Source organism: Chelmon rostratus, chromosome 14 (genome assembly GCF_017976325.1).
Source record: "Chelmon rostratus isolate fCheRos1 chromosome 14, fCheRos1.pri, whole genome shotgun sequence".
In the NCBI taxonomy this organism is placed as follows: domain Eukaryota; kingdom Metazoa; phylum Chordata; class Actinopteri; order Chaetodontiformes; family Chaetodontidae; genus Chelmon; species Chelmon rostratus.
Genome location: NC_055671.1, coordinates 19,872,412 through 19,887,880, shown reverse-complemented (window position 1 = coordinate 19,887,880; position 15,469 = coordinate 19,872,412). Strand labels below are relative to the sequence as shown.

General features: G+C 41.6%; 1 protein-coding gene across 2 annotated transcripts; it reads right to left on the bottom strand.

Moving 5' to 3' along the window:
• Nucleotides 1–2,800: 2,800 nt before the first annotated feature.
• Nucleotides 2,801–14,456, bottom strand: ncbp3 (nuclear cap binding subunit 3). 2 transcript variants are annotated; one of them, XM_041953061.1, is made up of 13 exons: nt 14,244–14,456; nt 13,294–13,359; nt 10,981–11,086; nt 10,714–10,839; nt 10,343–10,468; nt 10,100–10,251; nt 9,908–10,016; nt 9,555–9,654; nt 8,650–8,759; nt 7,592–7,928; nt 7,203–7,351; nt 6,938–7,120; nt 2,801–6,635 (listed from the first exon to the last, which is right to left on the bottom strand). In XM_041953061.1, the coding sequence occupies exons 1-13, from the start codon at nt 14,424–14,426 to the stop codon at nt 6,292–6,294; spliced, it is 2,091 nt and encodes a 696-aa protein (XP_041808995.1). In that variant the 5' UTR covers nt 14,427–14,456; the 3' UTR covers nt 2,801–6,291. The 2 variants fall into 2 exon arrangements, with proteins under 2 accessions (XP_041808995.1, XP_041808996.1); XM_041953062.1 differs by having other exon boundaries at nt 2,801–6,632.
• Between the last annotated feature and the right edge of the window lie 1,013 nt (nt 14,457–15,469).

The following is a 15,469-nucleotide window of genomic DNA, read 5'->3' as shown; positions in this document are numbered from 1 at the left end:
CCTGCAGTGCGACTTTCATCTCAGTGTGGGGTGTCTACTCGCTTCATTTTGATCTGTTTGTGTCTTTTTGATTTATTTTTCTCACATATTCCCTTCACAGCGTTGACTACGATGTCTAATATATCTGAGGAAACAGACTCAAAAGTGGGCAGGGATGATCTGTGTGCGTCTGAAGCTCAGAAGAGGACACAAGTAATGGGCAAGTTTTCACATGAATATCAGGCCTAAAGACGTGCTGCCCGCTCATGCTGATCATCCACCTCTGTCACGTCCAAACACGACAGCCTGCAGCCTCTGAGCATCACTCGGCGTTGAGGTCTCACTAGATTCTCTGTTTTCAAGAAGGTGTCTACATCCTGAGCTGCTGCCTCATCAGTTAGCCAGAGCCCACAAACCTGTCATGGCAGCAGATGTGACCTCTGACCCTTTGGAAGACCCTGTCGTTGTCTTCTTGGCTATTCCCATAACACTCTTCAGCTTCACAATCTTCATCTCCAGTCAGCATTCAACGTGGCCAATACTAGCAGACATGAAAGAACAATTACAAATCGCCCTGACAAATTCCTGCAGACCTCTCTCCATTTTTCTCCCAGGAGGCTAAGCTGGCTGTTTCCGGTTTTCGCCATTCTTCTTCTTCTTCTACTCTGTCTATTATAGTCATGTGTACCGTAGCTTATACTGCCAGCTTCTGATTAAATTGCATTTTGCATAGCCTATTAGCCAGTTTATGGAATTCACATTTTCTGTTTTTTCTTTTGCGCTTGACAATAGATGCAAACACGACTAATCCTCCAATATGTACTGTAACATATCACCGTGGAAAGTAGTTAAGTACCCAACTACTGTACGCCTTCTTATGTACAATTTTAAGAAGGCTACTTGTACTTTACCTGAATGTTTCCTTTTCCAGTATTTCCCTGTAATGTACTTAGTCACATTCCACCGCTGCCCAGGCTGAATGTTTTCAAGGAAAGAGTTTAATCAGACTAAATATAAATTATTCTTTCTCCAACTTTCTAACTTAGACGTCACGTATCGGCCCGATACTTATTGTGCACCCGTAAATAAACCTTTAAATTTCTACTCTATAACAGAATGCAGCACACTGATACATTTCTAGATAGAAGGGCTGCAAAATATTATCAAAAATTATTGCATTTATTTTGACAGATTGGCATTTAGATATGATTTTAAAAAAATTAAAAACAAAATTACTTGTGCAGCCCTATAGGAGAAGTGTGCTGTGTTGTGGTGGCAATGTTTTACACTCACTGTTTTGGGCCCAGGCAGCAACCAGTCTTCTGGCTTGAATGGGCTTTAATACTGGCAGCAAGTCTCCCTCTGTGATGTGTTGTAAATCACCTGTTGTTACAGCACCAAGTGTCTTCTTGTATTTCTTTCAGTGGAGCCAAAATGGAGGATTGTGCCTTTTAACTTGCTAACTGTAAAGTTCTGAGTAAAATGGTGAGGCATCTCTTATTTGCAAGGGTGGAGGACTCACCGACCCAGAGGAAAGAAAGGCCTGATACATCTGATGCCTCTCTGAAAGAGTCGAACACAGATTTTTGAAATTCTTCAGATGCCTTGTACATCTTTTGAAGTAACTATGTTTGCTCTCAAAACGCAGAGTCCATACTTTGATTAGTCGGCCAAATTTGAGGATCACTCCTGGATAATGCCGCAAATAATGGTGTTTAGGTCTCAAGTTGAGAGACTTTCAGCTCCTAAAGGCCGATACCAAAAACCGATAACACACACATATACCTAAGATCATGACATCAATACTATAAACAAAACCGAAAACTGTTTTGACTCTTTAAATGAAGAGATATTAATTTTTTCCATTGAAAAACTATTGGCAAGCCTCTCAAACACTTTCTTAAAGCTATCAAACAAACCTATTTGATATCTCACATCAATTTAAATAAGGTGCATTACTTACTGATATAAAAAATAAAGGCCCCTTGAAATAATGCAAATACATGCATCAGGATTACAAACTGAAAAACTGCATTCCAGAAGTTTACAAAAAATAAACTCCATCGTTGGTTATGTTTCAGGTGGGTGATCAGGTTTGAAGTATTAAAGCTTGTGCTATATCTCCCTCCTCGTGGAACTCGCTTGGAACATTTGTCACGAATAACCAGCGAACTGTATGCTGCATTCAAGGTGTAACGTAAATTCCATATGTTCCCTCATTTGCTTGTTGTTCTTTCGGCCTTTTAAATTCATATTCCTATTTGTTACGTGTAACATGTGGAAAAATACTGCAAATATCAGTTCAGTTCAGCAGCTACCAAAATTATGATGGAGTTAACGAGTGTTTTCTGGCATGAAGGGGTATTCTTGATTTTTCCCGGTGAGATTGAGTTTTTCAGATTATGCCGACGTCACTTGAACGCAGCATTCACTGCAGGCCATTCGGGTCTCAGTGGGAGCGAGGCACTGCCGTGCTGACAAAAATATACAGTATGATTTACTATCACATCTATAAAATATCATTAAACTGTCAAATAAAAGAGTAAATAAGAAAAATGTTGAAAATAATTAGAATATCAGACTTTTAGTGGTGACTGGTCATGTTCCTGCTCCTCAGAGGATGAACCCTTTAGACTTTAATGACCACATGATGTTTCCTGTAGCACCACCATCAGGACCGAAGAACTGCTAAACCATCATGGTGTTTCAGTCAAATTCTCTTTCATTGCGGGGAAACTAAGTTTGTTTTTGTTTTTCTGAAAATATATATTCATAACACTTGTGAAATATATGAATCATAAGAATAAAACTTCAGACTGGATACAAAAACAGAAGAATCTTTATTTTCTGGAGACGTTTCCATCGAGTCAGACTGATCTGATCCATCAGGACAAATACTGCAGACGTGACATTTTAATTCAGTTTAAGTGCTGCTGTTTGATATGTGACACCAGGATCAGGGCTTCCACACCAGGATGTGATCTGGAATAACAAAAAACCAGAGCTTCAAAAATCCACCACAGTCCCCGTTGGTGCAGTCAGTCACTTTTATTCCTGCATGTGTTCACTGCCTGACTGATACTAGTCTATTTACGAGGACCATAGTGATATTTTAAAAACTATACATAAGCTGAAATGTGTTTTTAACAAGTGTTTTTGATAAAGATCCTGGAAATCAATTAAGTGTGACCCAGACATGTAGTGTTTGCGACGGCTTACAGTCCAAAAATGAACTTGTCTCTTGTTGAAAAACTGTAACGGAGGCTCTGTTTCTAAATGATAATTTCTGAATGGAGGAATTTTCATTTCTCTGCTGACATTTACTGTGTCTGATCCTCAGATACACACCTGCACATCGGTTCATGCATGAGAGGTCAGAATCGTCTGCTGATGTGTCGGTGGGCTCTAGTTCATTGCTGTATAGCTGCAACTAAAGATTACTGATTAATCTGCTGAATATTTTCTTGATTCATTAAAAAAAGATTTATCTGAAATTCTCAGAGGCCCCAGAAATGATTCCAATTGGTTTGTTTTAGTCAAATTAAAAGTCAAAAACCTTAAGATGTTCAATCATCTGCTTTCTGCTGCTTTGAGACAACAAAGACGAAATTTTGTGAGGTGGAAAAAAAAAACATCTGGATTTGTTTCTTCTAAAATGTCTGTAAGAAATGAGTGTCTGATGACTGAAAAACTTCTCATGACATTCCAAAGGCGAGTTTGTTCCTGTCAGAATCCATGACAAACATTTAGTTTCACTGTAAATAAACACAAACGTCTAATATTGCTTCAAACACACGCCCTGTTCCTCTTGTTGTTGTGTTAGATTCACCCAAACCCTCTTTTCCTTCTTTTAAATGCCCTGAAAACGTGTTTTATCAATCATCTTCTGGTTATTTCACACCAGAGATTTCAGTATTTGTGTGTTGTTGTTTTTTATATGCTTTCCATTGACTTTGTGTGAATTTGCATCTCCTGATAATTGCGCACGCACATTGTTCTGCATGTTTTTAAGGGCAGACCTGGTTTGATCCTTGGTTTAATGCAAAAATGCTGATTAAATTAAGTTAAACTTGCGGTTCCTCCAGACGACACTGAACTTGTTTTACTTCCGACATGTTTCAGTGTCAGAGCTGGCAACAGCAGCAGCACGTCATCTCACAGGTCCGTCATTTTCCAATCGTTTCTTTCAAGTCTCCTAAACAGAACTCTGTAATTTGGTACTAATAACTGGGAATTTACTAGTCTGATCCTGGTGGTGAGTTGTTGGTGGCACAGCTGCTGATGCAAATTTGCTGATTTTGACCAAAAAACTAAAATATATAACAGACTGAAAAAAGCAGTAAATGCTCAAATCTCAGAGGCTGCAGCCACTAAATGGTTTGTTTTTCTTTACTTGAAAAATGCCTTTCAGAAAATAATCAGCAGATTAATTAATCATGAACGTAGCAGTCGCAGCACAGATTTAACTCAAGTAGTTATTTACTCATTATTGGCAACTACATTCGTTATATTTGTTGCTTGTGGACAAATGTCTGTATTTCATGTGTTCAGCTAACCTGCTTTGAATTCATTTGATTCATTGAAGAGTATCAATTAAAAGGCTTCTCCAGTTGTTTTACATTTCCCACCAAATGACGTAATTCTTTCTGGTAAAACTCAGGGGTAATTATTGTGAAATTGGAGACATGTAAAATCAAGCGTCAGCCAACATTTTAATAATTATCTAAATTTATGACCAGCAGTGATGTCACCTGACTTGTGTTTCCTCCAACAAGTTTGATTAAAGAAAAATGAAAAAAACACAAGACAACAAAAATCCTGTGAGCACACTCGTACAGAGAAACTGTTGGAAGTAAAATACAGCGTTTGTGTCCACACAGACAGGCAACAGTCTGAAGGAACTGGGATGTTGCTCAATAACAGACGTACACAGAAGGTGATTAAAAGATGCACGACAAAGTTCCACATTTAGGACGTTTACCATCAGAAAATAAACACTCTGTCTCTTTTTGTAAGAGTGTTTCATCAACAGTTCTTTCAGCTTTTAGAGGAACAACATGAAGAGAAACAATGAGAAGTCTGGAGCAAAGAGGTGGAGTATAGGTGGAGTCAGACTGGCTGATCTCATTTCATTCTCATCACTCTTACAGTGAATCTTTTATTGATCCCCAAGTCTTCTCTTTCTCCGGCTTCTCCTCGCTGTCCATAGAGAAGACTGAGCATCGCAGCTCTGCTCAGACTGAACGGGAGCGAAACAACGTAAAGACACACGTTTTGTAAATTAAGTTTTGCACTGGATTTGACTTGAGTTGCAACCGGACAATGAAAAGCTCAAAGCGTTGGTCCCGAGCAAGGCATCGATACGACCCCCAGGGTTCAGGGTTCAATTCTCAGGGGACACCTGAGGCCTTGTCACGTCACACAGTTTGTGAAGTTATGAGATGAAGAGGCCAGCAGTGTCCAACACCTCCACAGTAACGCGGGAATGATTTATTGATGATGTACAGAGCAGCTTTTTGAAAACTTGGCCAAGTGAGAGGAAGAGGATCTGATTGAGTTTGAGGGGAGAGTTTCCCATGATGCTCTGTTACGTCCTGACAAGAACACAACTGAGAAATTATGCACGTTTGATACGTTTTTTTGGCGATTGGTTGTCAGCACAGATATTTAATACTCATCGACAGAAGCCTGGATGGATCATGAGCTTATTCTGGGCCCTTGGATACAGATATGCAAAAATGTAGCTGCTCCCCAACAACCGTTTATGGGATTTTAACTAAATGTACAAGCTTTACACTGTATTTTGGGATTTGGGGTATTCTTGGCTGGATTGTGTGAGTCACACTGTGGTTATTCTGAGTCTCTCATCATTAAGCTCTCAGACATTGGTTCAAATACTGTAGCGAAATTCAGTATTTAGACACATGAAAAGAGGCCTTATGAGAAACTCATACTGCTACACCAAATTTAGGCATTTTAAAGGTACATTACTGAGTTTGAGTGTGGATTTGATTGCAGATTCTCAATATTAAGAGACTCCGATCTGAACATCTCTACTTTAACTGACAACAAGAAATATTAAGTCACTTCAAACAGGGGCCCCTTGACCCTTTGGGCCCCTGAGCCTGTGCTTGGTGGGCCCCTTCAGTAACCCATCCATGGACCGCAGGTATATAATGAGAAATGATCAAAGATAACCCATCACACTGGCCTCAGATCTGTAGTCTGGTCTGACAGCTTCATGTCTGTATGTTATTGTACTTGGAAAAAAAGAGCGATTTGAAGTTTCCTTCCTCCACCGCTGGTTCAGCTTCAGGCGTCCGAGTCGTCACTGCTGTCGCGGCTGATCTCGATCTGCAGGGACGGCAGGTTGTCCAGGCGACTCTTCTTCATCTTGTGGGTCAGGCGCTCCTGTTTCTGTTTGATCATGGCGCCCCACATCTTCTGGAGTGTTGAGTCATCTTCTTCCTCCACCTCCTCTTCCTCTTCTCCGTTGCCTCTTCTCCTCCTGCCTTCGCCGGCGTCGTCGTCATTCCGGCCCGAGGAGGAGGAGGAGAAGAGGCCCGACGACCGGCTGCTTGATCTGCGCTTGTGACGTCCGCCGCCGCTGTCGTCCTCGTCGCCACCGGAGCCGAGTCTGCTCCACAGGCCGCCTGCTGACAGGAGGTGGTGACGGGGTTAAAAACAAACTAACAAACAGTTCCTTTGTTGACGTCGGGACAGTTTCTCCTGTAAACCCACAAATAATCAAACAGCCTGAGACATGAAGCAGAGCTGACCTGAAGCAGTGGCCACAGTGGGACAGACACCGAAAATATCAGATGCTTCAGTCTTAGTTATAAGGCCCACAAAAGCAAACCAGAAGAGAGGAGAGGAGAAGTGAGGAAGAAAAGGAAAACAGAGAGAAGGCTGGTGGCGTTGGACGCAGGTACGCTTTAAAAATGCATTTCCTCCATACCTGTCTTTCTGTCTTTGGAGGAATTGGAGAAGACACCTCTGTTGTCTTGGCTAGCCACGCCCAGTCTGCGATGGACGTCTCGGATTGGTTCTCTAGCTGGAGGCGTGTCTCTGGGGGAGACAGGGGAGGGGGAGCGCCGTCTGTCTGGAGAGTAACGTCTTTTCCCCAACCGCTGCCGTACATCTACAAACAGAGTCAGTTCAGAGTCTGGATATTCTCACAGCAGCACGTAAAATAATAAGAACTGTTGGATTTAACAGCAGACCTGTCTTTCCACTGGCGGCCACTGGGGGGGGCTGTCTGTGCTGAGAGAGTCCCTGTCTTTTCTCCTCCAGCAGCTGCCGGACATCCGTCACCTTGGCAGGCGATGTGGATTTGGGCCTACTCTGTGATCCTGAACCACCTATCCTGTTCCTGCTCACAAACAACAAACAAAGTTTAAAAACTAGATAAAACATGTTGATACCATCTCAGAGTTTCTAACATTTCTCTGCAGGCTCACCAAGTTAAATCAGGACTTTAAGACTTTTAAGACCTTAGAGTTATTGTAATTAGTTTCACGATCACGCTAAACACTAGCTAAAAACCAGGAGGGACAATATGGACTAGAATTTTTTTATCAAGACTGCATCACATCAAGAATGAAACACTAACCGGATGCTCTTCAGGTGAGTATCCAGCTCATCAGCATACATCGTCATCTTCTTGCTCTTCTTCGGTGACGGTGTTGAGATCATCTTCAGCTCCAGGTCGTAGTCCATCTCGTCCGACTCTGACCAGGGAGACGGAGAGCGCTCTGCCCGACTGCGAAGCCCCGCCCCCAGTGAACGAGAAACACCGCCCCTTTCGCCTCTCTCTCGATCACCTCGCTCTTTGTACTCCACCACCCTGTCGTCTGAGTCCATGTCCTCGTCGCCATCCTCATCCTCCTCCTCCTCCTCCTCCTCCTCTTCCTCCTTAATGGGCTCCTCCGGGAGGTTGACCAGGTCAGCTGAGGGGAGGGAAGAAAAGGAGTCAGAGTGAAAGCTGTTGGTTGGATGAACGTCAGACTGTGAAATGGTTCGAGTTCTTAACCAACTATGAACGTTTTGTACAAAACTTCTTTTTCCATTCATCAAAACAACCAAATTCCTTTAAGTCAACAGCTGAATAAGGAAAGCGCCAAAAACTGTCAGGAAAAATCCAGAATTTGAACTGAAATCTCATCACGTGTTTAGCAGAAGTCTTAAGTTACATCGACTTTCACTGAAATCTGTAAACACGTTTATGAGAAATCCAGCAAACTGACACACATACAGAAGTGATAGAGTGCTGGTTAACAGCTAACAGCATCTCTGTCGGCGGTGAACCTGTGAAATAATAAACGTTTGTCCTTCCAAAGTTTCCATAGTTTTTTCAGTTTAATCCAGAAATCAGGAACATGAAAGACTGCCAACTGACACTTAACTTTACGTCCACAGCACTTCATATTGTTGCTAAAAGTGGCGCCTGCGTTTTTTCCATGTCTCAACTGTTGTGTTGCAGCTTTTTTGACTCTCAGTGGACTGTAATGAATTTTTTTTTTTCCATAAATCATCATAAACCTTTACTGACAAAGACTGAGGCTGTAACGGTACACAACATTCACAGTTTGATATTTACGTTGGTTTTAGGGCCACAGTTCGGTAGGTTTAGTGTCTGAAGGACTTTATGAACTGAAGGTTTGTTTTTACCGGAATGTCGGTGTGTGTATGGGGGTGTGTGTCCCATGCTGTCTCCAATCAGAGGCTTCTTGCTCTTGATGACATCTCGCTGGATCCGCCGGTTGTGATACCTCCTCTTCCTGAAGAGAGAGATAACAAACAGATGATTTTTTTTTTTTTGAGATCGTCTACAGAGCAAGAACTGAGAAAACATCAGAAAACCAGCGGACTTCTCCTGACAATCTGGTGACATGAGGAGATGATCATGTGACACACTGAGTTAAAAGTCTATCAAACCGTTTACGATTAAGACCTGGACACACCAGGATTTAAAACGTATTTTATTTTTATATATTATGACTAAACTATGTTAACTTCAAGTCTGTTAGTTTGGAGAGTTTTATTTTCCCTCTTAATAACTTGTAATTGAACAACTCCTTACAGGGAAGAAAAACAGACAATAGAGAGAAAAGACTCTCCAGGAGTGATTGTGGCTGCCTAGCGCATGTCCAGCCAGGGCAGCTAGCAAGTTAGCTCACTAGCTACAGTTCACCAACTTGCCCTGCCAGGAGTCACAAAGTCATCATGGTCTAACACCTAATTCACACGGATGAGAGAATGTCACTCTGTGGTGTGATAATATAGTTCTAAACAGCAGCTCCTACAAAGAGGAGAATCAACTTTTCATCATCAAATTTCTAAGGACTGAATGATACCAGGAGGAGTTTCTAGTATTCAGACCTGTCTTGTGATTAAATGTGTTGAAACCCATCTGATTGCATGGTTGATGGTTAATCTCTCTTTTTCACTCTGCGTTCATCCAGTAAAATCAAAGATGATCAAATATTACCGCTGGTTTTCAGAGTTTATCCCTGGATGGCATCGATTTAAAATACAAATTAAACAAACTAATCAGTGAACAGTTGGAGTCTCACCAGGAGTTGCTGAGGATTCCCTTCATCCCTCCGTAGTTTGGGTTTCCGTACTTCATGTAGTATCTGCTGCGACGAGCGGCGCCCAACTCCTTCTTATCGTCTAAATAAGAAAACACAAAATCAGAAAAACTCTTCATGCTTTTAATCAAACCTTTATTACTTTGTCTCGTCTTCACAGGGGGTGTTACTTGGCTATTCAGTTGGTTGCAATCTGCAACCTCACTACTAGATGCCACTAAATCCTACACACTTTAAAACAGTGTTAATAAAACCTGCTGGAAGGGGGGTTGGGTGGGTGGCAGGTAAGGGGTATTTAAAAGAAAGGTGTATATGTGTGTGTCTGTGTGCACCACCTTGTGTGGCAAACCGCAGGAAGAGTTTGTTTCCTTTGAAGGGTTTGATGGCCGGTCGCAGGTCGTTTCTCAATAGAGACTCTCTTTCCGCTCTGGACAGGTCCTCCATCTGAGAAACACCAATCACAGATTAGTTGTTGGAACTTATCATTAATGATCAGTTCGTGTTTGAGATATCTGAGTAAACTCCACCTGACCACCCGCCACTTTTCTTTTCTGCTCCGCCTCTCCATCGCTGTCTTTCACCTCAATCTCCTCGCTGCTCTTCTTTGCTGTCTCATCCTCATCCACCTCGCCCTCTTCCTCTTCATCATCCTCGTCATCTGAACCGTGACCCCGACGACCTGCGAGGTGCAAAACAAACTTCCACTTTCCACAAATTCTGTTTTTTTTCTCCTGTACGAATTATATATGTATTTTTGGGCACAGATTGACCTTTTCTCTGTTGGTCAGACTGGTCGGTGCACTCCGTCTCTGTGGTAGCAGCATCCGGGTCAGGCATCCGGCTGCTGTTGATGAGGGCTCGGACGGATGTGTTGTCATCGAGCCAAACCACATTACCTAGGAAACAAATAGGCCATGTTCAGACACACAGGAGCTGTGATTTACCTGGTCCTGAGATTAAACTTCATACATGAACTCCTATAAGTCTGATATTCACGCACGACACCAGTCCTGATCATGAGGTTCAGTAAAAGGGCTGATCTCGGCACATTTTAATGGATCAGTATTGGCTAAAATAACCCTAACCCTAAATACATACAGTGATACATATGAACGAGCGCAGGTGTACTTGTTATACTCACAGGATGTGTCATCAATCCACTCGATGTGTGCTGGAGGATATTCCTTAAAATATCCAAAGACATCCTGTGTGCTCATGTCGTCCACGCCAGTCACGTGGATCGCCTCCAGGCGTAGTCTGGGGATAGCTGAGCACCACAGAAGAAAAAAGACAACAGGTTGAACAAATACACAGTCAATACAAACAGTCCTGTGAGCACCTGTAAACAATCTGTGAATTTATTGACTCTGTGGTCGTGTGCAGGTCGGGTGGTTGTTAGATCTCTTACCTTTCTTCATGATGTCTTTATCCAGAAAAACAGTCATCTGACCGACACTCTCCTCCCCACAGAAATGGAAACGTCTTGCTCGCTTCTCTTTCCTCTCGATTGCCTCCTGATAAAAACACACACGCACACTTTAAAGACATCACTTCCTGTATGTTCACCACCTTAATAGAAGGTGCAAGAAACTGAAGAACAGGTTTACAATAACTTTTGTTTTGTAAATGGTGTGGGAGGACTCAAGGACTCTACATGCAACCATCTCTCCTTTCATCTCGCCACTCTGTTGTCACAGAAACACTTTCTCTGGCCCAAGTCTTTCTCCTCAACATATGACCTGGAGGATCCACATCACACTTAAGTGTAAGTGTAAGTTACATACTGGACCATGATTGGTTTCAAACTAGTTGTGATGTCTTAAATCAGGCATGTCCAAACTATTCCATAAAGGGCCGTGTGGCTGCAGGTTTTCGTTCCAACCAAGGAGGAGCACACCAGGCCAACCAATCAACATCAAGGGATCCCTTAGTTATCAGCTGAAAAGGAAGATCAGCTGATTAAATGAGTCCAGCCTGGTGCGCTCCTCCTTGGTTGGAACAAAAACCTGCAGCCACACAGCCCTTTATGGAATAGTTTGGACATGGCTGTCTTAAATCCTACTGGTGTTCAACTGAGATTTAAGGTGAGCTCAGATAAACTTTTTTTTCCCTTAGAAATGGTGAAGACAAATACAGGTTTTTGACTGAGGACATATTTTGCTCATTTTCAGTTTCATACTTAATACTTTTGCTGCAGCGCCTACATTCACCCTGACTGAAACACTCAAAGCCCAATCTGTTCTGAGTGGTCAGCTCTCACAGGCCTGAGCAGACATCCAGGCTCAGGGTTCTGCCAGTGTATTTGCATCCAGGGAATCACTATAACTCCGTCTAGCTGTGCTTCTACCTTGAAATCACCACATTAATAATCCCTTCTGAAGACCTCAACACTGCACATGTTTTAGCAGGAATCTGATCCATATTAGTCTCAGCCTCACCAACCAATGGGACACTTGCGTTACAGCTTTGTAATGCTTTGTAATTGTCTGAGCAAGCTAGCTGCTGGGTGCAGTTTTCCATTTCTTTTTCACTTGTAGCTATATCATTACCTTAAGAGCATGTATTTCAAGCGCATTTACATAGGAGCAAGATACACAAGGATCCCGGAATGAAACTTCCAAATAACAACAAAGCTAATGCTAGCCGAGCTAGCACTGCAGTATAAAGTTCCACCAAAAACAACATGAAAAAACAGTTACCAACATCCAACCTACTACTGTGGTTATCTAGTTGGCTTAAAATGAGGCTTAAAATTCACACAGCTTCTCTAGACTGTCCCTCAGTATTACTTTATTAGTCCAATGGTCTGTGGGAGTAATAAACGCTAGCCACATTAGCCATGCTAACAGCAGACTGACCTATAAAACAAACAGTAACACAGCACAAAACATGGTAAAACTTAACAGGTTTCGAGTTTGAAGTCAGGGCATGTTCCCCGCCCTCACTGACAAATCAGTCTGCAGTAAAATGTACATGGATTTTCCAGTTTTTCAGTCATTGTCAGGACATTTCCATTACAGTTAAGTTAATCCACTGGGTCTTGACATCTACTAATACAGTAGATGAAAACTTGTGTTTTTCTAGCAGCCAACAACAGAGAAATTGGCATGCTTTGCACATACTTTCCACATCTTTGTGTTACCAGAGTCAGCATTATACTCCTTCTAGCCTCTACTGAGCTTTGTTTGAGGGCATGTCAAACTAGCCACTAGGTGGTCATTATGCAGTTGCGTTAAATAGTGATGCAGATGAGTAATAGAAGAAAAGGCTGGACTACAAACAACGTTTTTCACACAGTTCAGGAGCAGTGTTTTCTGTAGGAGAGAGTAACTCCCTTTCGTGAGACGTTTTCCATGCACAAAAAAGCTATTGAACACAATAAAGGAAAAGGAAAAACCTAAAAAGCATAATATGGCCTATATATATAATTTAGGTTTCAATTGGCCTCGAAAGTGTTTTCCTTTCTTACTGGACTTTTTTGTCATTAATCGTCTCCAAGAGTAAAAACTTGTGATTAGTAGTTTTTCAACCAATTGTAGTTTTTTACCCAATTGTTGGTGTTTCCGCTGTTTTGTGTACAAAAGTAAAATATCCATCAGAACATCTGGATGAACATGCTACTGAAGTGATGTAACGTTAGCCATGTTCAATCCCTGCACCGCTGTAATGGAGGGAGTAAAAGAATGGGTGAAGAACGTGTTTGTCAGTGTTGGTGTGTTACCTTTGAGTTGACATCAATGCCAGTGATGAACGCTCCAGCCTTGTTCTCATATCGTCGGCTCGTATCCTGCAAAACAAATCCCAACAGCACAAACACTTAGTTTCCAGCCTCATTTAACAGCCTGTCTGCTTCTGACTTTGGAGGGGCAAATGTCACTGCAGACAGATTTGTAAGATGGATGAATGCCAAAATGAAAGCATTTGGTAAACAAACACTTCTAAGACCTCTGCAATGTGTTCAACAAGCGGGCTTGAGACGTTTAAGACCTTGAGTTTCACATAATAACTCCATAGGATCGGCATTTTAATTGTCATGTCACAAAGTAAAATCTTGATTACAGCCACTTGTCAAACAAAAGGAAAGCCAACTAACGGACAACGAAAATCCTCCATAAAGCTTTAGCTCTACAGCTGATATTACAGCGTTCTGTATAATGTCGGTTCACTATTATCAGACGAATATTTTTAACAACAAAGGAACTAAATTACCTCTAAATTTTAAAAATATACGCGGAGTCGGTGATTAGGAATAAACCGATATGATCATTGACTGTGCACGTATCAGATTCGCCAAACATATTCAATCATTTGCAACCACCTGCATTCTTTTCCCCGTAAAAAATAACTTCCAGTTTACTTAAGGGAATTTGTATGGAGTGATCGTATCACTCCATACAAACACGGTACGCGAAGAAACTACCAGCAACAAGTGACTGAAATAAACAAGCAAACCACAACTGCTAAACAAATAATAACACTACATATAGACTAGACTTTGTTAAAATCAGCTAACTGATGTTTTAATCCTTAGTCCATAACGGCCACGCTAACAACTAGTTCTCGAAGAGAGAGCCGGGAGTCGAAGTTACCACACGCCGACACTTCCCGCGGTTCCGCCGGCCGCAAGAGACGCCAGTCCACGGTCTGACAAGGCCTTGCCCCGACACTTACCGGCAGCAACTCCTTCAGGGAACGGTTGACGGATATGTCCTCTGCCTCCAGCTCTCCCTCTTCCACCTCCATCGGCTCGGCTTCGCGGGTATCTCTGTCCGACTCGGAGTCAGATTCTGATTCCGAGCGGTCTGAGCCGCTGTCTGATTTCACCGACACCCGTAAGCTACGCACTGCCGCCATGGCGTTAGCTGCGAACAACGGCTGCTATTGCGGTTGTTGTTGTAACCCGGCAATAGTTCCCTGTCCTCCTTCTTCTTCTTCTTCGTCTATGTTGTGAAGGTTACATTACTCCGGAATATTAGCGCCACCTGGGGAATATTGTTATGTTTTTATCGTGTCAGTCTTCAAAGCTATGCTTTTTTTATTCTTGAGTGTAATTTCAATTAATTGATAGATATAGATAGAATCGATATATTTTATATTGTGTTGCATAAATACATATCCATTAATCAGATTAATCTCCCAATTATTTGGACGATTAATTCAATCAGAAAATGCAGAGAAATAAAATAAAATATATATATAAATAATAAATAAAATAAAAAAATGTCCATCATAGTTTAAAGCCAGATGTAATGTCTTCAAATGTCTTGTTAAGTTGGAAATACGTTTTTTGACCTTAACAGTTTATCTCTTGGATTTTTAAAATAAAAATCCATGCATGTTAGTTTATTTTATTCTATTATCTTTATTTTATTTTATTACCTTTCTTATTATCTTTGTTTCTAATATGGGGGTTGCAATGCAAATGTCGTTGAAATGTCCATGCTCAATGACAATAAAGGCAATCTTGAATCTTGAATCAAGCAATCAAGCAATCAATCAATAGCAGCACTGTCAGGCTCTAGTTACGTACAGCAGTATTTTGAGCCAAATGCTAACATCAGCATGCTAATATGCTCACAGTCACAGTGCTTACACGGTGATGTTTAACAGGTATAATGTTTATCATGTTCACCATTTTAGTTTAGCATGTTAGCCTGCTAACATTAGCCACTTAGCAGTAAACACAATGTACAGCTGAGGTTGACTGGACCTTCATTTGCTTTGCAGATATTTGGTGATAAATCAAAGCCCTGGACAAATCGAAATGTTGACCTGATGATTGCGCTGGATGAAAAGTGTACCAAAGCTGTTTATCCTGAGGGTAACATGAATGTATGAACCACATTATTAACAATCCATCCAATAGTTGTCGAGATTTTTCCACTAAAATTTACAAT

Coding starts and splice junctions, on each gene's coding strand:
- ncbp3 (XM_041953061.1), bottom strand. CDS start 14,426: ATGGCGGCAGTGCGTAGCTTACGGGTGTCGGTGAAATCAGACAGCGGC. Junction 13,360..14,243: donor CCCTGAAGGAGTTGCTGCCG/GTAAGTGTCGGG, acceptor TTTGTTTTGCAG/GATACGAGCCGACGATATGA. Junction 9,655..9,907: donor CCTGCGGTTTGCCACACAAG/GTGGTGCACACA, acceptor TTTCTTATTTAG/ACGATAAGAAGGAGTTGGGC.